General features: G+C 41.1%; 1 protein-coding gene across 1 annotated transcript in view; it reads right to left on the bottom strand.

Moving 5' to 3' along the window:
• Window positions 1–352: 352 nt before the first annotated feature.
• The window catches only part of LOC137944113 (uncharacterized), a 31,881-nt gene continuing 9,215 nt past the window's right edge, over window positions 353–23,018 (bottom strand). The window contains exons 2-9 of the mRNA XM_068789647.1: window positions 18,879–19,017; window positions 7,352–7,547; window positions 5,902–5,954; window positions 4,502–4,589; window positions 3,639–4,360; window positions 2,590–2,880; window positions 2,445–2,501; window positions 353–815 (exon numbers count right to left, since the gene is read on the bottom strand). Coding sequence (XP_068645748.1) covers window positions 573–815; window positions 2,445–2,501; window positions 2,590–2,880; window positions 3,639–4,360; window positions 4,502–4,589; window positions 5,902–5,954; window positions 7,352–7,547; window positions 18,879–18,992 — 1,764 coding nt within the window. The 5' untranslated portion in view covers window positions 18,993–19,017 and the 3' untranslated portion in view covers window positions 353–572. The remainder of the gene's footprint in view (window positions 816–2,444; window positions 2,502–2,589; window positions 2,881–3,638; window positions 4,361–4,501; window positions 4,590–5,901; window positions 5,955–7,351; window positions 7,548–18,878; window positions 19,018–23,018) is intronic.

The raw sequence follows: 23,018 nt of genomic DNA, 5'->3' as shown, positions 1-23,018 counted from the left end.
AATTATAAACAACAATATTAAGATCCATTTCCATACATTAGAGGTTATTTTTCACCATTCCTGATCTTATTCTGTCTTTGGCCAGCTTCGGTTATTTATAGGAGAACTCATCGCCTTCTTCATTTTACTATACAATTGATAAGACACAAGTAGATAACAATGCCCTTAGAGATGACAAAACTTAAGAAACCTCATTCTCTGAGAAACTAGACTTTCTCAAAACAAGATTAACCATTTGAAAGGTTTTCATGTAGACTTCGCGTCATTTGTATGGCATTAGCGAATAAGCACAAGAACTACAAACAAGTACTCTCTCTAAGACTGTAATGGAGGAGATTAAGGACAATAGCAGTTCTAATTCGCACCAGAAGAGAATATTACAGCTAGGGCAAAAAATTTAGTTACAAATATTGTACCTACGAAGCACACTACAGGACACCCCTTCTGGGTTTACTAGAATGGGAAGAGTGAATTTATTGTTACAACAAAGACTGCTTACAGTTCTCTTCTTTCTGTACATGTCGGGGATCCCAGAGGGTGGGTGATTCGAGAGGGGGTGTTCTAAAAGCTTATTAACCTTGCAAAAAAGTAACACTTACGTTCTTACGGTGTACAACCCTGCCGCTGCGGCTAATTCCAGTGCCTGAAACGGTGGAATGAACTGCTGCACCGGGGGTGCCTCCTTCTGTGGCAGCAGCTCCAGCAAGTTTGGACTTGCGATCTCTTGGGTAAGGATAGATGATTGCCAGTTCCCTCACACGATGCAGAACTGACTGAGGGATAGGAAGTGAGGCATGTTTCTTTCTTGGCTCCACCTGTTCAGAATTATTGGACTGTAAATCTAATAAAGCAATATCTGTTATTTCTGTTGAGAAGCACACCAAAAGAAAACAGAAAACAAAATAAGGAGACAAAACTTAAATTATGATTTTAACCGGGCCAAACAGTGTACAGCAATCTGTAATGGTAACGGAAGCAAAATTCCTAAACACTCCGCAATTTATTATCATTCTATGGATGAGTTTTCTTGGATTTATTCAAGTCCAAGATAAGTCAGGGATCTGAATAGGGTCCAAGACGCCTTGATAAAGGTCTGCAGTAGGCCAAATCTTTCAATACCATATACAAGATTCTGAAAACTACAGAAAAAGATGTTATAAGTCATGAAAAAATATAAGTTTATCCAATGGTATAAGAAAACTTCACATCTTTTAAACTAATGGTCCTGCAGTTATAGGGTTAGGGCAAGATAGAAATGTGCACCAACACCAAAGACGGGAAATTTCAGGAAAACTCTGCAATTAATTCAACAATTGCAACAAATACTCCAAGAATAAGGGTTGACATCAGCAAATAGAGAGATGAGGCAAGCACTGGCGCCCAGTATTGGGTGTACACAGTAGGAAATGGATCAACCCCACTTCAACAAACCCTCTTGGTCCAGAAATCAGTCATATACTTAATTAATTAACAGCAAGAACCATCATCCCATGGGTCGTGGCAAAAAAGAACACAAAAGATGAGATTTTTACCAACAAGCAACACCAGATTTGATATCCCCTTTCTTATGAGATCGCTAGCTTCAACAGAGGAGAACGCTTCAATTACTTTATGAACCGATTTGTTCTAATAACATGTGAATAAGAAGAGAGGAGGTGGCAGCCTTTTTGGAAAAGGCTTAAGCACTGATTAGGATGAGGCACGAGCCCCCTGATCATTTTATATTAACTTATGTGACTTTTAGAAGAAAAGACCTCAAGAAAAGCTCCCCTAACCCTATAACATACACACCTTATATCTCCATACATACATGTCCAAAAATTATGAAAATTGGACCATAAGCACTGCTAAATTTTTTGAAAAATTGACACTCTTCTAGATACAATCTGAATATCGTGAAATGACCAAAATACCCTTCCACTACATTTAACAATAAGTACATCCTTGGACTAATTTTCCTTTTAAAACTCAGCTTTAGACTTTTTAACCTAAAAATTGACTAACATAAGACTTTCCTAGGACTAAACTGACCAATTAAAGTTCAACGTGGACCTTCTAAGCCAGACAGAAATTTTAGACTGCTGGTTTTGGAAGAACTTACTAACAACTGACTTGCTATGTATAGACTTTCCCTAGCATGACTTTCTTTAAAACAAGTGCTGGCTTGAAAGAAGACTTTCCCACTGAGTTTGGAATAAAAGAAACTAAAATAAAACTTCTGAGCCACTCTCTTCCCATTACTTGAATATGTAGAATTTATCTGCTATAAACTCTGCAGAAAAGACCCACCACATATCAAAGATATCTAGACTAGGTTGATTCTAAAGATGTGTATCACCAAGGCTCCAACAGGGGATTCCTTTTTTCTCTTTTGTATCTTCAGATATAGTGGCTATAACAATTTGAAAATAATTAGAAAAGAAATAAATAAAGAACGTTCTGACCTCTTTCTTGCTCTGCATTTGGACACAGCTAGCCCTCAGAAGATTCCTCCATTTATCCTGGTATGTGTAAAAGTTCCAACAGTCTTAAAGCTCATAAACCCCACAACAACCAAATAAGGCAACAGAACACTAATATGAATTCTACCTTGAGGTCAACAGAGGTACGGTGAGCAGATGTTGCGAACAACAGCCTCTTTATGTCCGTCCATCTGCCAACCCCATAATGGGAAACACCTTCTATGAGCTTCATCACCTCAGAGAGATTCCACAGCCTGTGATGCTTCCTTCGCATTGCTTTCCCAGATCTTCTCATCAGAAAATTGTCATCTGACACATCTTCATCTTGTGACTCGTACTGTGGAGATACAAGAGCTGGACTGATTGTTGGAACAACAGAGAGCAGCTCATGTTCCTTGGGCTCGTTAGAATCATGGCCCTGTTGAGCTATCATGATTAAGACATTGATGCTTAAAACGATACCTACTTCAGTGACATACATCCAGGACAAAAGCAGAAACATGAGCAACTATGGCACTTCTGTGTTCAGAGATTATGTAGTCAAATTAATAGAATTTCAAGAGAAATATAAAAATGTGATTTCCATAAAAATACACACCCTCAGCAATAAAAACGTTTAAAAACGCTCCACCTTTTTTCTCCACATAATTTTACAAACAAAAAATGGCAATGCTCTGTCAATAAATGGCATTGTTCTCTACCATTGGTGTAAATACTTAAAATGTAGTCAAGAGCCCAACCCTAGAATCACTTTTATTTTAAACAAAGCCATATAACTCTTTTAAGTTGGATTTTACACCAAATGACAAATGCAAGTAATAATTTATTTCAAGGAATTTATCATACCAATCAAGATAATACAAGAACAAATTGACTTAAATTAACTTATTTTACTTGAAGAAGTTTATATAAAAGACAAGGTAGTAGAGAGTTTTATTAATTTTCTGATACCGAATGAGAGAAGCCCATTTTAGTGCCCACCAATGTAGGCTTCGACAAACAAGAACAAGAATTAGAAATTCAACATCATCTATCACAGGCAATCATCTAGGATTTCAATCAACTGTTCCTAATAAAACTTTCACACCGAAAGCAAAAAAAAGGTCCACAGAGGAAGCAAGCAAAAAAACACCTTTATTGAAGAGACGTCCAGACATTGGAAAGCTAGAAAATTACCATAAGGGAGCTGAAATTTTTCCTGGGGCGACCTCTACCTCTCTGAGGCTTGTGACTTTCAGCAGCAGATCCAGCCACAGTGTCCTCCCTACCAATTATACCAGCTGTTTCAAACTCCCTTCCATGGACTTGCTGATTGTGGGATCTGGGCTGCAGAATTTTGTCCATCAAGCTAGTAACAGGAGTCTCTAGCTTTCCACTACTATTTCTGCATGTGATATCTGATGATTCTTCAATGTACCTTTTGGTAGGCTTCCTCTGTCTCTTTGGAGTCAATTGCCCATTTTCTTTGTCTCCCAAATTTGATCTTTGATATCCTGTTGTTTCACCCTCAGAAAAGTTTGGTTTTAAAATATCATTCATATCTTTGCCGTCCAGAAGAGCCTGACTCCCTGATATGAAAAGCAAGTCATCCTCATTTTCATTTGATGAAGGCCCACTGTCCATTAGGCCAGAGACATTCTCTATCTCCACAAAATTATGCAAACCAAACAAAATGCGACGCTTTAACCACTGCTTATCCTTAACAGAGGTCTCATGCCCAAAAGTGTTTCGAAAAGCCTCATGGAGTTCACGAATGGTCATCTTATCCAGTAAAGCGGTGCTCTGATTGGGTAATGGCACCAAAGAATTTGATAAATCTGAAATCACAGTAACTCCAACATCTTTCTCACTGAAGCATGCGGATAGTTCTCCTCTCTGAAAATTTCCCATTCCGGTCCCTTCATGCGAATCATTAACCAAGTCAGAACCTCTCTTAGTACGGACAGTAACCAATGATTCAGGAATTTGGACATCTTCAATTTTATGGAATAAATGGAGCACAAAGAACAAAATTGACTTAATGACCCAACGGAACCCACCTAAAAGATAATCAGCACATTCACTTGAAAGACCAGCTGTACCATGAATACTATCCTCATTGAGTCCTTGGAGAATACTATCAAGGAACTACAAAGAAAAAATTACCATGAATAACTAGAAACAGGCAATATGTTGTGTCAGATTTAACATGGTCATTCACGAAATAACCTCACATCATCCAGTAAAAAAGCAAACATTCAGGAAGAAGATGACAATTTTTTTTTTTTTATAAAAGTGATAATTTATTAAAGACAAACCAAGAAAAACAACAAGATTAAAGGGGACCTCCTGTTGCAACTAGGGATTGGAGGGAGGTCTGGCGCTTGGCAAAACCATCAACTAAAGAGTTAGCTGAGTGAGGAACATGGGACCAGCTACAATTAAGTAATAGCATCAAACATAAGTCAAGAAGGAATACAAATAATCCAGCCAAGAGCCAATGAAGCTAAATAATCTTTAAGAATATTTAAATTAGACAGTAGATGGGCCTGGTTTATGTTTGGTTGCAGTACTTTATTATTCAATTAACGGATTAAGGGGGTCAAGGAGAGGACTGGTTCTCTCTATCACCTATTCTGTTTTTTGTCGGATAACTCTTACGCTCAGTTCTCTTTTTCACTTCCTTTTTCCTACTTGCTCTCTCTCCATTAATCCTACAACCAATCTACACCAATTGTAAACCACTCCCTAAATTTATAATACAGCCTACTAAAGCATGGCTTAATATCAGAAAAATTCATTGTGTTATTAGTTGGAAAAAAGCTTCTGAATTTAAGCTAATCATTTTGGGACAGACTTGAACCTAACTTTAACACAGTACCAAAGTGAGACATCTGCCTTGTTTTGACACAATTTGTGCCCTATTTCTGTAGTTCAAATCTCAGACACGTTATCCATTTGAATTAAACCTGAACATGAGGGAGAGTATTAGTGGAATAACCCTACATGGTTAATACTATATTAAGAAAATCATATGGCTATTAGTTGGGAAAGGCCTCCTAACTTCGATTAGTCATTTAGGAATGGTCATGGACCCAACTTTAACAACATATATATCAACTACTTGATGTTGCATTAATATTCTCAAATAGATGCTAAGAAGAATGAAGACCACAGGAAGACGAAATAAGATAATAAATTAACCCAAAATAATTGAAATAAACATAAAAAAGCCGAAATAAACATAATAAATTAACCCAAAATAATTGAAATAAACATAAAAAAGACGAAATAAACATAATAAATTAACCCAAAATAATTGAATTAAACAGATACAAATGCTTCCAACTATATCATCAGGTAATAATCTTAAATCATCCTTACTGAGCACAACCTTTTGCAAGCACAATCCACTCAGAAACAGAAGAAGAGGAAAATGATTGAATTTCAAAAAACATACATCAAAATTTGGTTCCTGCTTCCCATCTTGCATGATATTGTAATCCAATGCACCTGCACATAGCTCAGACAATAAAGACCACATCAGAATGATTAATGCCTTAACACTGAAACAATACACTGGAGCAAGTAAATATAATGTAGAAGTTAGGAATTAAGAGGAGAGAAGAGAAAGAAAAAGAGAAGAAGACATGAGAGAGACAGAGAAAGAAGAGTGTGACTTAATTCCAACACCCATTAAGAGGTCAGAAATCGACCTCTCCTCCATTATATATCACTTAAATGAAAAATAAGGAGCATTGACGGAATTATCCTTCAACACTCAACTCCTTATATCTCCCTAATTTACATGACACGAAACACTGAAAATTGAACCATTATAACTACTATATGAACCAGATCACTTCCCTTTCCTAGAAGGACAATATGAGTAACCTAAAAAGACCATAATACCCTTTACACATAATTCAACATAAAAATGCAGAAAAGAATGAGAATGATGTAATAATAATAATAATAACAGCTACTACTACAGCAATAAGGATAGGAAACAGTTTGTGTTTTTGGAATGTTATGAAAATTTATCCGAAATAGGGTTACTAGAGGAGACAATAAAACTGATAGCTGAAAAAGGAAAAAGAGGCGGTCATAAACAGAACAAGGCTGCAAAAACCCAAGGATATTACAAGAGAGATAATGTCGAGAACATGTTGGAGAACCTAAAGAAAAAGACTACACATTTTTCTCATATAGTAAGCAGAATGGTAAGGCATTCTAGGAAAACAACAACCTCCATTTCCCTCAATTTAATGAAAATAACAACATTTCAGTCAAGACTATAGGGCAACAACAAGATTCCCTATGTTTTGTTTACTTTTTTAATAATGGTACTTATTAAGGAATAGTCCCACATGGATTAGTGAGTACAAAGATTTTGAGTTTATTAGTTGAGAAAGAGGATTCCTAAGTTGGCTAGTCATTTTGGGATGGGCCTTGGACCCAACTTTACATTGTATCAAAGCAAATATTCGTATGTGAGTCTCCACTTAAATTATCCACTTTTAGAACCACAAAAGAGGGCCTACACCTATATTATCCACTTCTAGAGCCACAAAAGAGGGCCTACACGTGAGGGAGAGTGTTAAGGAATAGTCCCACATGGATTAGTGAGTACAAAGATCTTGAGTTTATTAGTTGGGAAAGAGGTTTCCTAAATTGGCTAGTCATTTTGGGATGGACTTTAGACCAACTTAACAGTACTACAACAAGATTCTTACTCAAGCATAAAGCACTTTCATATGACCATCTAGCAAAGTCAATTATTCAAGACACAAGGTACATATACAGAGAGAGAGAGAGAGAGAAAGGGCTAAAAATTCATCAAATATCAAATGGGAATCCTGGTGAGAGTGGTCAAACCATAACAAGAAAACAATAGGTAGGAAGAGTACCAGAGTCAGCACTAAATTGATGACAATCATCAGAACAAGGAACATCATCCACCATTAAGAGCTTCTCAGAATTCTTGGATTCAAAGCATAAGACACCATCCTCCAAAATTTTCTCATCATCTGGTACAGCTAATAAATGCTCAACTTCTAAGATATCATCTTCAGAAGCAGGAACAAAAGAACCATCTCCTTCAACCTGGACAAAACCACAGTTTGAAACAGTGACATCAGAAAAATACTCTAACAAATTAACCCTTTTGATCCTAATCAATATAAGCTTAAGAAACAACAGCATTGTACCTCAAATGCAAACACTGATAATTGCAAATAGTTTAAAACTATAAAACATAGTCCAAAAAGAAACGTAAGTGCTGTTTCTAGAAATTTGGAATGATTGGTTACATGTCTGAGAAGTAAGCCCAGTGAACCATGCAGGCATCATAAGACCCCATTCAGCACAGGTTTTTAGTGAAACAAAATTACAGCACACACAAGGTCATACTAGATTGACTGAAAGAAGAAAAAATATTGAACAAAAAACTCTGAAAGCGTTGAATGGTATAATGGCCAGTTGGCCTCTTTAAATAGATGACCAGCTACGTACTCATTTGAGTAGTAAAAGCCATAGCCTTAGATGCCAAGTTAACTCTCATACCAATTGACAGCACCATTTTCAAAGTTTAGAGTCCTTGTACTAATTAAATGATAGTGGGACTCATCTCACCTTTCAAAAAAGTGAAAAAAAATCCAGTAGTTATTAGTTGGGAAATGCCTCCAGACTTCAACTATTCATTTTGAGATTGACCTGACCCTAACATTAATATTATGTCAGAGCAGGTAACCTGTTCTTTTAGGCCAAGTTTATACCCCATATAAATTTGGCTTCCACTAATGTTGTCCAAATCTCAGGGCCATCGTCTATTTGCTCAGGCCTGAATGTGAAGGAGAGTGTTGATGGGAATAATTCCACATAAATTAAAGTTTAAAAAAATCCCAAAATTATTAGTTCGAAAAAGATCACTCAACTTCCATTAGTCATTTTATGATGGACCTGGAATTTAAATAAATAGTGAGCAGGTTTCCCAAAATAAAACCCAAAACAGCACAGGAGTTGAAGTTTCTACGAAGTGCAGGTGGACAAGGAGAAAACAACCACATTGTAGACCTCACGAAGATGCATACAGGTTCAAGTAGCCAGCTGATGCCCATCTATTGAGGCACAAGTTTAGATGACAAGAAGGCCAGAATTACCCAAATCCACCACAAATCAAATCAGACATCCAATCCATGCCGTTCTAATATCCAATCCCTTCACTCGTATATAGTAGTAAAAATTTTTTGAGAACCAAGTCGTGTTTTTGTCATCCACAATGCACTACCAAGACAATTACACACTCCGTAACAAATTATAATCAACAAATAATAACACAGAAATGTACCAAGCCTTTTTAGTTCATCATTTGAAATTGTCTCCGCTCCCGAAGAAGGCTTCTAAAACACAAGACTTACCTAGAGATAACTCAAAACCGAGATTTTGACCAAGGCAAAGGTCGTAATCTGACCACCTTAGATGTCACAGCCTCATTATCTCCCCCATGTCTTGGAAGCAAGTCTTCACTAGGTGGCATTTTATTGAATGTTCTACAGGATTAGTAATGTCCTAGGTATGTACACTTATCATCCTCTTGTCCTTTCAGTCATGTAAAGGTATTGGATTGCTTGTCTCCATTAGGAAGTAGGTTGGTCTATAACCTTGACTAGCAGGCCACCAAGCATCACACAAGGGTCTTCATGTCACAACCCCATTATCTCCTCCATGTCTTGGACAAGCAAGCCTTCTCTAGATATTATTTTCTTGGGTGTTCTAATTGTTAACAAATAATCCCACGTGGATTAGTGAGAACAAATATGTTGAGTTTATTAGTTGGGAAAGAGGTTTCCAAAGATGACTAGTCATTTTGGGATGGGCGTTGGACCCAACTTCTCATGGTATCAAAGCAAGTACTCGTATGCGGGCCTCCACCCAAATTATCCATATGTAGATTCTACAGTGCCTACACGTGAGGGGGAGTGTTAAGGAATAGTCCCACATGGATTAGTGAGAACAAATATGTTGAGTTTATTAGTTAGGAAAGAAGTTTTCAAAGATGACTAGTCAATTTGGGATGGGCCTAGGACCCAACTTCACACTAACAGATTAGTAATACCGCACTCCTTGGTACATACCCTTATCATCTTCTTATCCTTTCAGTCGTGTGGCTATTGGATTGATTGTCACCATCAAGGAGTAAGTTGGCAGACCACTGTGCACCACAAAAGGGTCTTTTGTTGTTCCCTATAACAAAGATCCTTATGCAATGCCCAATAGCCTACCAACCAAGGGTCTAGGCCAGCTTGCACTCTGACAGTGAAAGAATCTAACACCTACACACAACTTGAGGACAAAAAGATTTTGTTTTTTTTATAAAGATGTATTTATATTAACAGGAGAAAAAATTTACAAAGGAAGCGGGAGCAAATCCCTAATAACAAGAGATTGCAGGGTCGCTCCCTGCTTGGCTAGCACATCTGCTGCCGAATTTGCAAATCTCGGAATGTGAAACCAAATACAAGAGAGTAATTAGGTAATTTCTAGGACAAAAAGATGATACAAATACATTACCATTACAAATCCACTAGAACACCCAAGAAAATGTCACCCATTGAGGTCGCATTCTTCAAGGCATGGGAGAGATAAAGGAGACATGACATCAAGACTTCTGATAGCATTTCATGACATATGCATTAGAGAATAATCCTTCTAAATAGGGAGGTACAATGTTGAAAGTGTTGGTTATGAGGATTAGCGAAGATTTTGAAGAACCAATCAATCATGCCCACCTTTCAATGCTTGATTATGTCCATGAGCAAGGAAATGCATAAATAATTTCCACTTTTAATGTAGTGAGACAGCATTCCCATTATCACTTCTTGAAACATTTGTATTGTTTAATAAACCTTGCCTCCTACCATCTTTTTTTTCTCATAAAACAAAGCAGCACATTTATCAAATGGAAAAATACTGAGAGCAAGGACAAGAGCGGGGAAGAGTAAGGGCAAGCAAAGGAGCAAGGGATCAATTGAGGGATCAAGAGGTGAGGTTCTGGATGGAAGAATAACAGCAAAGCTGGAAGAGACAACGAGAACGAAAAGGATCAGTCAGACAATCATCTAAGGCTAACCATGGAAGCAGAGTACGTGCAATTCAAGCTGGAGATGAAGAATCGACAAGAAAGACAAATGATAAATCCATCCACCCTAAGGTTTTCGACAAGCACACTGGCACATCTCTGGAAGAAAATGACTGGCCAGTTGTCAAAAATAAGACTGCTACGAAGTGTCAACAAAGGACCACCGCGAATGGGCAACCACAACTCCCACTCCTTCCATCATGCCAACACCAGCTTCACCTTCAAAAAGGTTGTTGAAAGATCTGGCCCAGCAACCCAGTTAACTGTTTGCAATACTGGAGAGGGCTTTCATCTCCACATGTGCCTCCTTCATCAAGCAATTTGACCTTGCCACCAAGGAAGGTCACTCACGCTACAAAACCAGAGAGTTGTGGACAGGAGATTTTGCCTTCTATCTCGCCATCTTCTAATATCGGTCTGCCTGGGACTGCAAGATCATCCATGCAAGTGTGGAATCATCATAGCCCGAATATATATATATAACTGACTCCAGGTTTGGGTGGAACACCTTCAAAAAATCCCTCCAAAATCTCTCACCCCACATCACAAAGCAGTCACAATTAAGCAACTACAACTTCAAGCAACAAGATAGGTGTGCAGGGTAGGGGGCAATGGGGACAGACATCTGATCGATAATCTTCCAATTGATGCGGACCAGGGCACAAGAGAGGCAGGTAAATTATTTTTGGGTGCAGATCCAGGTAGATATAAGCCTAGTGGCGGTGAAGGAAACCTCAACAGCAGAGCAGAAAGTACAGTCAAACCGTCTAGAGTTCCTTTCCTTCCAGAGGCACCAAGGAACAAAAGCAATGCAGGCAGCCAACAGAAGCTTGTCCAAGCTGGGCAAGCTGGTTCCAGAAGAGAAATGAGTCAGGTCAAGCGGGATGCAGAAGCTGAGTCCCCATGCTGTCAATCATGTAGGTCCAAACCTTCCAGGTGAATTCACAGTAGAGGAGGAGGTGATTCACAGTTTCAACCGTCGTCCTGCAAATGGGGCAAAAAGGATCAAGAGTGGTGTTGTCACACTTAATAAGGTTGTCTGCAGTAAGGATCTTGTTGCGGCAAGCACTCCAAAGGAAAAACCTCACCTTGGGCGGAGCTGAGAAGCACCAGACAAGAGCAACCGAATGTGGGGCGGGAGGCCAGGTCCATCCCATAAGATGACAGTAGGCCGAGGAGACCGAGAATCGCCCGCTGTCATCAGGGAGCCAAATCATCCGGTCAACCATCTGAGGGTGAACCATAACACTATCGAGACTATCAATCAAGCCACAAACATAAATGACTTCCTCATCAGTAAGGCAGCGTTTAAGGCAGAGATTCCATGAGCCACTCCGCCAAGCGTCAAAGACAGATAAGTCGAATTGGTGGTGAGTTGAAGTAGTGGTGGGTAAGACGAGGCAAGAGAGCCATCACCCGACCACCAATCCATCCAAAAATGCAGACTGGAGCCATCTCTAACAAAGAACCGAATGACAATGCGGCAAGAGGAGAACAAATGAAACATGGCCTTCCAGATAAGGGAGAGATGACGATAGTTGCCGCCAGTGATCCATCTATCACCAAGACACCGAAGCTTGAAGGCAACCATTGGCTTCCATGAAACCCCTGAGGAAGAGTTGAGCTTCCAAAACCACTTGAGTAATAGAGCATGTCCCATTTCCTTGGTGTGTTTGATCCCGAGCCCACCCAAAGATTTTGGCTTACACACTTCATCCCAACTAACAAGGTGATAGTGAAACTCATTTCCAGTGCCACGCCATAGAAAATGTCTCTTGATCATGTCAATGCATCAGCTAATAGAGGCAAGGCAAGCCAGGAAAGAGAGGAAGTAGTTGGGAATACTCACGAGGCATGAGTTTAAGAGGACCGATCTACTAGCCTTGGAGAGCATCCTACCCTTCCAAGAGGAGAGGCGTCGCTCAAGCCGCTCTATCATAGGAGCCCAGAGACCCATCCAGGGTCTGCTCTCAGTAAGAGGAAGACCCAGGTAGTATGTGGGAGCAATCGCAATCGGACATCCTAGAGTCTCTGTCATAATCTGAAGCAAGGGGGGATGGATGTGATAACCCATGATGGTTGACTTGCCCCAGTTAACTTTTTGACCAGAAGTGATCTCAAAAAGGCGGAGAAGGGCCTTAATGTTGCAGACCTGATCAAGTGTGCCGACGCCGAAGTAAATGGTGTCATCCACGAACTAGAGTAGGGGAATGTTAAAGCAACTTTGTTCGGAGACGGCCTCTAACCAACCAATGCTACGGGCAGAGTAGAACATAGAGGATAAGTACTCAACAATGATGTTGAAGAGGAGTGGGGAGAAGGGGTCTCCTTGACGAATGCTTTGAGTGCATCGAGGAACAAGGAGTAAGAGGCTGAAGAGATACAACTGCGGATCCAAAACCTCCATTTGTCTCTAAAGCCCATCCAACTCTGAATCCAAAATCATTTTAGAATGGTAATGATTGATGTGCATGGCTATGAATTTTCCCTCTCCTTATAGAGACAAATCATTATTATCATCATCAAAGCCTCATCCCAACTACATCGAGGTTGCCTATATGAATTCAACTTCTCCATCTTACCATGAGATTAGCCACAAACACTTTTAAACTAATATTCTCTAAGACCTTCACATTTCATTATCCATGTCTCTTTCATTGCCACCCATTCATTGTTAGTCTATCACTTGACACTAAAAAATCCCTCGGAAGAGGCATTACATGGTCTTTACTAAACATGCCCAAACAATCTCAAATGTCAGTTCTAAAACTAATAATTATCTGATATGTTCATTCCTATGTTTGTCCTTTGCAGTCATGTTGCATATCCATCTCAATAATGTCACTATTAAGCTCCCTTGCCATGGATCGAGTCACCCGACGATCTCCTCTGGCTTCCAGATTGTAATCCGTTTTGAGGGATTTTTTGAACGACCAATGATTTGAGAGAGAGAGATCAAGCTTTGAAGGAAGCTTGCACCTTGGACCTCGTTAGAGAGAGAATCCGATCTCAGACTTTAGACTAATGATCAATTGCTTAACTTCATTCTAGAACCCGTCATCCATAAAAGAGGCTTAGGGTTGACGCATGCCAGCAAAGGCCAAACAAAGGGCCACTAATTTGAAGGAAATTACATCTAAACCTACTAATTGCGAAAACCTGGAAATTACATAATTTAACCCTTGCATCTACTAATTACTCTAGATGCTATGGAGTCCATAACATCACCCCCTCCTGGAGAAAGAGTTTGTCCTCAAGCTCAAAGGTGGGGTAGAGGGCACTAAAAGCCTCTAATGGTTCCCAGGAAGATTCAACAGGATCTGTGTCGGCCCACTGGACTAAAATCTCCCACGACCCTTGGACCCGGCGAGCTTGAAACACCTTCTCTGGAGTAGGTAGAACACGACCACCTTGTACTGGTGGCAACGATGTGTGAAGCATAGGCGAGTCTCCCCTAAACGGCTTCAATAGGGAGACATGGAAGACATCATGGATCTTGGCGTATGGTGGGAGTTGCAGGCGATAAGCCACACTACCAATACGGTGCAACACCTGAAATGGCCCATAGAACTTCGGCGAAAGTTTGTGGCATTTGGAGGCCATAAGGGAAAGTTGGCAGTAATGTTGAAATCGAAGCCATACATAATCTCTCGGACCAAATGAAAGGTCACGATGACCTTTGTCGTAGGTGCTCTTCATAGTGTCCTGAGCTTTCTGCAAGTGAGCTTTGATTTGTGCGAGCATAGTATCCCGTTCCCCCAAAGCCTGGTCTAGTGCTGCCACCCGAGACGAGCCAGGCTCGTAAGATAAGAGACGAGGGGGGTCTCGCCCATAAACCACCTTGAAGGGTGCAGTGGCAAGTGCAGTGTGGTAAGAGGTATTATAACAAAACTCCGCCCAAGCGAGCCAGCAGACCCAACTTTTGGGAGTATCCCCCACGAAACAGTGCAAGTACATCTCAATAGTGCGGTTGACTACTTCTGTTTGCCCATCTATCTGAGGGTGGTAGGCTGATGAAAAAGCCAATTTTGTGCCCTGTAATTTGAATAGCTCTTTCCAAAAGGTACTTGTGAATACTGCATCTCTGTCACAGGTGATGGACTCCGATAAGCCATGAAGGCGGACAATCTGGTCCATGAAGATCTGAGCCACATGTGTCGCCGTATAAGGATGCGCCAGGGGCAGGAAGTGCCCAAATTTAGAGAACTGATCCACCACTACGAAAATAATAGATTTGCCTTAAGACATTGGGAGGCCATCTATAAAGTCCATGGATATATCTGCCCATACCTGTGAAGGGAGCTGAAGAGGTTGTAGCAGGCCTGCTGGGTTTAATGTCTCCGCCTTGCTCCATTGGCAAACCTGGCACGCAGATACATAGTCAGCCACCATATGTTTCATGCCCCTCCAATAGAAGTCACGACTAAGCCAGAAATATGTCTTTTGCTGGCCTTCATGAGTGCTATCGTGAAATATAGATAGGATGTTGTTGAGTAGGGCTGGAAGTAGGATGGAGATAAATCCGATTCTTATACAATATGAGACGGTCCTTAAGTGCCCAATTGCTGTCCATGGTGCTTTACTCAATGCTATGATACAAGGCAATGAGCTCGGGATGTTGTAGAATTTCATCCCTAATTGAATCGAGCAAAAGAAATCGTGGTTGACTGATTGCGTATACTTGTGGTTTCAACATGTCCCGAAGAGACAAGGCATCAGCCCCAATGTTAAGGTGGCCTGGTTTATACTCCACCTTAAAATCAAACCTCATCAATTTACTTAGCCAATGTTGTTGCGGTGAAGTAGTGATACATTGCTCCAATAAATATTTCAAACTGCAGTAGTCTGTCCGGATCACGAAGTGTCGACCCCAAAGATAGGGCCGCCGATGCTGAATGGCTTTGGCTAAGCCGATAAGTTCCCTTTCATAAGCAGCTAATTTGTGGTGGTGAGGGGCGAGGTGCCTGCTGAAATATGCAATGGGATGGCCATGCTGTTGTAAGACTGTGCCAACGCCCCCTCCGAAAGCATCACATTCAATAACAAACGGTTCTTCAAAATTGGGGAGTTGGAGAACCGGGGCAGAGGCTAAGGTGTGTTTCAACTGCTCAAACGATGAAGCCGCTATGTCTGAACATGTGAAGGCGTTACGCTTAAGAAAGTTGTTGAGCAGAGCCGTGATCTAGCCATAGTCGTGAATGAACTTCCGGTAATACCCGGCCAAGCCAAAAAATCCCCGTAAAGCAGTGACTGAATGTGGAGTGGGCTAGTCAACCACTGCCTGTATTTTGCTACTGTCTGCCTTGACACCAAAGGTTGAGATGACATGACCCAGATAAGCTACCTTTGAGGTACCCAAAGAGCATTTGGATTGGTTGAGAAATAAATGATGGGAATGCAGGAGGTTGAATAGCTGGCGTAAATGCTGAATATGGTCTTCACAGTGCTTGCTATAAATCAGAATATCATCAAAGAATACCAGAACATATTTCCGTAAGAGGGGGCGAAAGACCTAGTTCATCAAGGCCTGAAAAGTGGAAGGGGCGTTAGAGAGCCCAAAAGGCATGACTAAGAACTCAAAATGGCCATGATGCGTGCGGAAGGCAGTTTTCTCCGCATCTGCAGGGTGTACCCGAATCTGGTGGTACCTGGATTTCAAATCCAGCTTAGTAAATAATTCTGCCCCATGCAATTCATCCAAGAGTTCATCCACCATGGGTATGGGAAATTTATCCTTAACCGTATGAGCATTGAGCTCTCTGTAGTCAACACAAAATCGCCAAGAGTGGTCATGTTTTTTCACCAACAACACTGGGGAAGAAAACGGAGACCGGCTGGGCTGAATAATGCCTTGCGCTAACATAAGCTGACATTGGCGCTCTATCTCATCTTTCTGCAAATGGGGGTAGCGGTATGGGCGCACCACTACAAGCTCAGTGCCTAACTTTAAACGTATCCGATGATCACAAGTTCGGATCGATGGGAGCGCAACAAGCTCTTGAAATAAATCAGCAAATTCTATAAGGAGTGAGTTGAACTTACAGTGATCGGAGTCCATAGGTTGGATATTCTGGAGAGAGCAAGGTAACGGAGCATGAGTCCCATGAAGGGTGAGTTGTTGTTGGTCTTGCGTAAAACTCATAGTGAGGGACTTCAAATCCACTGTTGCAGCGATTTAATACCCAACACCAAGTCAAATCCAGTGAGTGGAATGACTAAGAAGTCTGTCACAAATGTGTTGCCTTCAATATCAAAAGGTACCATTGGACAAACTCCAGCACTAGAAATCTTTGCCCCATTGGCTATTGAGACCGAAATGCCAGTGTTGAATCGGTAAGCCGAGTTGTTGTGCTGCTGGTTGGCTAATAAAGTTGTGGGTACTGCCTGAATCCACTAAGGCCAGCAACTGTAGGTGTTGGAGGCCAGCTCGGACCTGCATGGTGTTTGTGTTGTGCAGCCCTGTCATAGCATGGAGGAAAATAGCTGGTTCGTCCATCTCAAGCTCTACAACTTCTTCCAACGGTGGGGTCTCCCCGGAATCATCCACCTCTAACCAAAACAGGCGTTTGCATATGTGACCCTGTGTGTATGTCTCATCACAATTATAACAGAGGTTTTTGGCTCTCCTCTGTTCCATCTCAAGTTTAGAAAGGCGACGAATGAATTGTGGCGGTGGTGCCTTTGGTGGTTCGGATATGTGAGAAGTATTGTTGCGCCTTGGCGCATTGGGGGGGGGGCAAGGGTGGGTGGGGCACCAGTGGCTACCCAGCCTGGCCATGGAGGCCTATGCCCAAGGGACTCTTTCAAGACCCGTTGTTTAGCATCCAGTGTACGGGCAAGATTCATGGCATGTGCTAGGTCCGGTGGGTCATGTAATTCCACTTCCAGACGAAGTGCCTCCACTAGTCCCGCAATAAATAAATGCACATACCTACTGGCACGTGCCAGGCGTTCCTGAAATTGTTTCTGATATACCTCGATGGAACCGATCTGTTTTAAGTTGACCAAATCGCCCAAAGGGTTACTGTGGGCAGGGGGACCAAATCTCAGCATGCAATAATCCTTAAAAATATCCCAATCGTGGATATGGTGCTCCGAATCAAACTGATGGTACCATAACTGCGCTTCGTCGAACATGTGGGAGGCGGCTAAAGGAACTCTGTCATCGGCTTGTGTTCTTTGGTTCCAAAAAAATTGGTCACACCTATGTAACCATACCAGAGGGTCGGAGGACCCATCATAAGTTGGAAAAACTAATTTGGTATACCTGGGAACAGTGGTGTGGACACCCCCTGCTGGTGGGTGTGGTTGACGCATTGGCATATGAGGAGGAGGTGGATGAAGAGGTTGCTGATCGGTAAGTCTGTTGGAGCTTCCCGGCAGAGCAACATCCCTTGCAAACCATTCCCTCATTCGAAGATTTATTTGAAGACGAGTCTCCTTCATTTCCAGCATTTCATTTCGGAGTGCGTCTGTCTGATTTTGGCCTTCAATCCGAACTTCTTCAATGAGATTACGCAAGTCATTGGGAGAAGAGGAATCGCCGATAGTGGTCATGTCTGATACCACGTTGTTAAGCTCCCTTGCCATGGATTGAGTCACCCGACGATCTCCTCTGGCTTCCATATTGTAATCCGTTTTGAGGTGTTTGGGATTTTTCGAACGACCAATGATTTGAGAGAGAGAGAGAGATCAAGCTTTGAAGGAAGCTTGCACCTTGGACCTCGTTAGAGAGAGAATCCGATCTCAGACTTTAGACTAATGATCAATTGCTTAACTTCATTCCAGAACCCATCATCCATGTAAGAGGATTAGGGTTGACGCACACCAGCAAAGGCCAAACAAAGGGCCACTAATTTGAAGGAAATTACATCTAAACCTTTTTTTTTTATGAAGCCACATCTAAACCTACTAATTGCAAAAACCTGGAAATTACATAATTTAACCCTTGCATCTACTAATTACTCTAGATGCTATGGCGTCCATAACAGTCACCCTCCCACTCCTATTCATTGCACTCGTTGGCTTTTCACCAAGGGACATTCCACTCCATAAACATGTTAATTATAAAATTGTGTTAAGTTAGCGATCATTCATTTTGGTAATATGCATTATCTCTCTTTTTCAACTACAACAAGTCCAAGATGGACAATGGGATTTGGACATATTCTTTTTCCAAATTGAAGTTCATATCAAGTCATATAATCTAATAAACAAACAACCCAAATATTGAATATATCAATTTAAGCATGCAAGTTTATCAATACATAAATAAATAAATAAATAAAGATAAGTACCCGAACAAGCTTGTAAGTCAATTGATCCCCTTTTTCATTTATCATGGAGTTGTCTTCCTGTGTTTCCATTAAAATCCCAGATTTGGGTTCTCCTGACCCTTTTTCCAACATCATATGCAACCAATAGTTGCATCTAAGACTGCAAAAAGTAAACTATGAGAACGAAAAATGACAAATCTATATAATATTTTTATATCACAAAGATGACCTCCCTCAATATATACATATAAGTAACTTCATTAAAAGGGCAAAAGGCCAAAGGTAAAAAAAAAAAAAAAGCAAGCTTGGAGGGATTGATCAAAACAATGAGCTAGTGGTGATCAACACTCTCCTTGGCCTACTAATATGGGACCTCCTTTCTATGTCATGGTAAATCCCAATTCATTGCAACTATTTTTTTTTTTTTATGAAGATGTATTTTTATTAACAAGATAAAATTACAAAGGTGGAGGGAGCAAATCCCTTGCAACAAGAGATTGCAGGAAAGCTCCCTCTTTGGCAAGCACATCTACTGCCGAATTTGCAGATCTCGAAATGTGAGACCAAATACATGAAAAAGAAGATACAATATCCAAAATCTCCTGGAATATGCCCCAGTGCCTCCATGGGGGAGTAGTATTGCGCTTGCACCAACCAATCACCACCTTGGAATCCCCTTCAATGTGGATAGGCCCACTACATTTGTCTCTGAACACCCGCAGCCCATTAAGAAGGCCATGTAATTCGGCCGACGTTGAGTTGGAAGTGCCTAAAGGACCAGCATAGGAAAAACAACGATTTCCAGATATATTCGAAATGACGCCCCCAAAACCCACGATCCCTGGATTGCCAAGAGAAGATCCATCAAAATTCAGTTTTAGGTAACCAGTTTTCGGGGGGATCCATTCCTTCATAACTGGTATTTTGGTTTCAACGTGCATCCTCGCCAAATTGCTCCAGTTGTCTCGAATGCCAGTGCCCTTGAAAGAGGAGAAAAGTTTTTTTGTCAATAGCCAGGTGGATATTTGCCCTGTCACTCTATCAAAAACTCTAGCCTCAGATTCACTTTTAGCATCAAACCGCCTTCTATTCCGTTCGTTTCAAAACCCCCATGGAACGAAACTAGCACATGCTGAGATAATCAATTTGCCGAGACCAGGAAGGGGATATCGCAAGATCGACTTGCAGAAGCTTATCAGGTCAGCAACAATACAAAACTGAATCTCCAACTTATATAAAACAGAGGTCCACACGTTCCATGAGAACTGACACTGAAGAAGAGTATGACTGGCGGATTCATCTTCATTCTGGCAGAAAGGACATAGTGGATCTATAGATGGGTGACCTCTTCTTCTGAGCACATCAGCCGTGAGAATTTTACTTTGACCAGCACTCCATATGAAGTATTTTACCTTAGGGGGGGCACATAGTTTCCAGACGAAGTTGATATCATGCTCCCTTTGCGTCGGATTCCAACCATCGATGTATCCATATGCCGAAGCAACTGAGAATTTCCCGTTTTTGTTAGGCCACCAAATGAGCTTGTCTTCATTGGAAGGCCTAATTCTGACATGATTCAAAGCATCTAAAAGGCTGTTGGCTTCCATGGCCTCCGTGTCTGATAAACCCCTTCGAGGGTGTAGGTTCACACCCCCTCCCTCAAAAGCATCTGCAACTGAAATTTCCCTGTGAGTGGAGAGAAGGAAAATAGTGCTTAAAGAGTTCCGTAAAGGTGCTTGCCCTGTCCACCAATCATCCCAGAATTTAAGAGATCTGCCATTTCCAACAAAGAATCTACAGGCTGATGAGAAGTTATGAAGAAGCAAAAATTTAGATCTCCATATTGAGGATAGTCCTCTCCGATTTCCTCTAGACATCCACCATGACATATTTTAGCCCAACTTGACCCGAACCATATCCTTCCAAAGATTGGAGGAATTAGTGTTGAACTTCCAAATCCATTTAAACAGTAGGGCTTTGTTCATTTCTTTTGATTTCCGAACCATATCCTTCCAAAGATTGGAGGAAATAGTGTTGAACTTCCAAATCCATTTAAGCAGTAGGGCTTTGTTCATTTCTTTTGATTTCCTCCAGACATCCACCATGACATATTCCAGCCCAACTTGACCCGAACCATATCCTTCCAAAGATTGGAGGAATTAGTGTTGAACTTCCAAATCCATTTAAGCAGTAGGGCTTTGTTCATTTCTTTTGATTTCCGAATCCCTAATCCACCCAATCTCTTAAGTAGGCAAACTTCATCCCATTTGACCAAGTGATACTTGAAAGAGTCACTTGATCCTCTCCAGAGGAATCTTTTTTTCATTTTATCTATGGCTTTGCATACTGAGGATGGGCAAGGCATAAAAGATAAAGCATAGTTAGGAATGCCAGAAATACAAGACTTAAGGAGAATTAGTCTGCATGCCTTACTAAGTAAACGCCCCTTCCAATTGGCTAACCGGGACTCAATCTTTTCAACCACTAGGATCCACAGACTTTGGGAGACACGCCATGAAATAGAGGAAGACCAAGATACTTCGCTGGAAGCGTAGGCATAGAGCATCCAAATAAACTTGCCATCTCTTCAAGGTTTTTTGGGCTCACATTAAAACCTATGAGAGAGGTATTCCGCCAATTAACTTTCTGACCAGATGCAATTTCAAAGAGCCCTAATACTGCTTTTATCCTCCTAGCAGTATCCATATCACCGATGCCAAAAATAATGGTATCATTCGCATATTGCAAAATCTGTATATTAAAAGCCTGATGAGAACTGGTTGGGGAGAGCCATCCAAGGTCAACCGCCAAATAAAACATAGCTGAGAGAAATTCTGCTACTATGTTAAATAAAAGTGGAGATAGAGGGTCACCTTGTCTTATCCCCCTCGTACCTTTAAAATATCCGCATACCGAACCATTGAGGATCTAGGAGTAAGTTGCTGAGCCCACACAGCTTCTTATCCAAAAACACCATTTTTCTCCAAATCCCATTTTTTCCATTGTTTCATCAAGCAAAGTCCAGTTAACTCGGTCAAAAGCTTTTTCGAGATCGATCTTGAGGGCAATTCTCGGCTCCTGTTTACGCTTAAAATGATCCATAAGCTCGTGCGCAACCATTGTAGAGTCTAAAATTTCTCTCCCCTTGAGGAAAGCGCCCTGCCCTTTGTCAATGACGAGAGGGAGAAATACCTTCAAACGGTGTGCTAGGAGCCTTGCAATAATTTTGTATGCACTTGAAACTAAACTGATAGGGCGGAAATCTTCTGATTTTTCCACAGTTGTTTTCTTTGGGACCAAAGTGATAAATGATGCACCAATGTTGCGGAATGTTATGCCATTTCTGAAAAAAAAAAAAAAACGAGCATAGCACTAATATCATCTTTAATCTTGGGCCAAAACTTTTTCAAAAAATCTCCATTAAATCCATCAGGACCCGGAGCTCTGTCGCTTTCCATGCCCAACACTGCCCGCTCAATTTCTTCAGACGAGAAAGGGGATTCAAGGAGTGAGGCAGCTGCTATGGAGATACGGGAGAAATTTATGTGCTAAAACTTCGGCCTGTTGGTACACTCCTCCAAATATAGGCCTGTAAAAAACTTAACCAACTCGTTAGTAATTGAGGTCCGACATGACGTTACTTGATTGTTGATGCATAATGAAGTAATTCGGTTGGATCTCCTTCTTGCCGAGGCAATGGCATGAAAAAACTTTGTATTTGCATCTCCCTCCTTTAACCATCTAAACCTGGCACGCTACTTCCACCGGATCTTCTCTTGATGCAAGATAATATTTAGCTTATTGTTTAAAGAGCTTCGGAGTGAGACCTCATCAGAATTTAAGTGCCTTTGTTCCTCCATCATGTCTAGTGCCTCAATTTGAGAGATAAGGGAGCCTTTCTCAGCTACCAGAGAAGCATGTCTACTCTTGGCCCACTCTTTAATTTTTTCTTTTAAGAATCGCAGCTTTAGAGGGAACGCCCACTCCTGTCAACCTAGGTTTGGCCCCACATCCCACCAGTCATTGATAATTTTTTCAAAATTTTCCTCCATTAAACAAGAGTTTTCAAATCGGAAAGGCAAGGGTCCCCCTTTTTCAAAAGTGGTAGTCAGCAGGATAGGCCAATGATCAGATCCCACCTTATTGAGGACTCTACCTGTG

The sequence above is a fragment of the Aristolochia californica genome, unplaced genomic scaffold, assembly GCF_029961685.1.
Source record: "Aristolochia californica isolate CCGP_79_NKW_82.1479 unplaced genomic scaffold, dmAriCali1.0.hap1 SCAF_11, whole genome shotgun sequence".
In the NCBI taxonomy this organism is placed as follows: Eukaryota; Viridiplantae; Streptophyta; class Magnoliopsida; order Piperales; family Aristolochiaceae; genus Aristolochia; species Aristolochia californica.
Note: the sequence above shows the minus strand (reverse complement) of the source record. Positions and strands in the feature narration are given on the sequence as shown.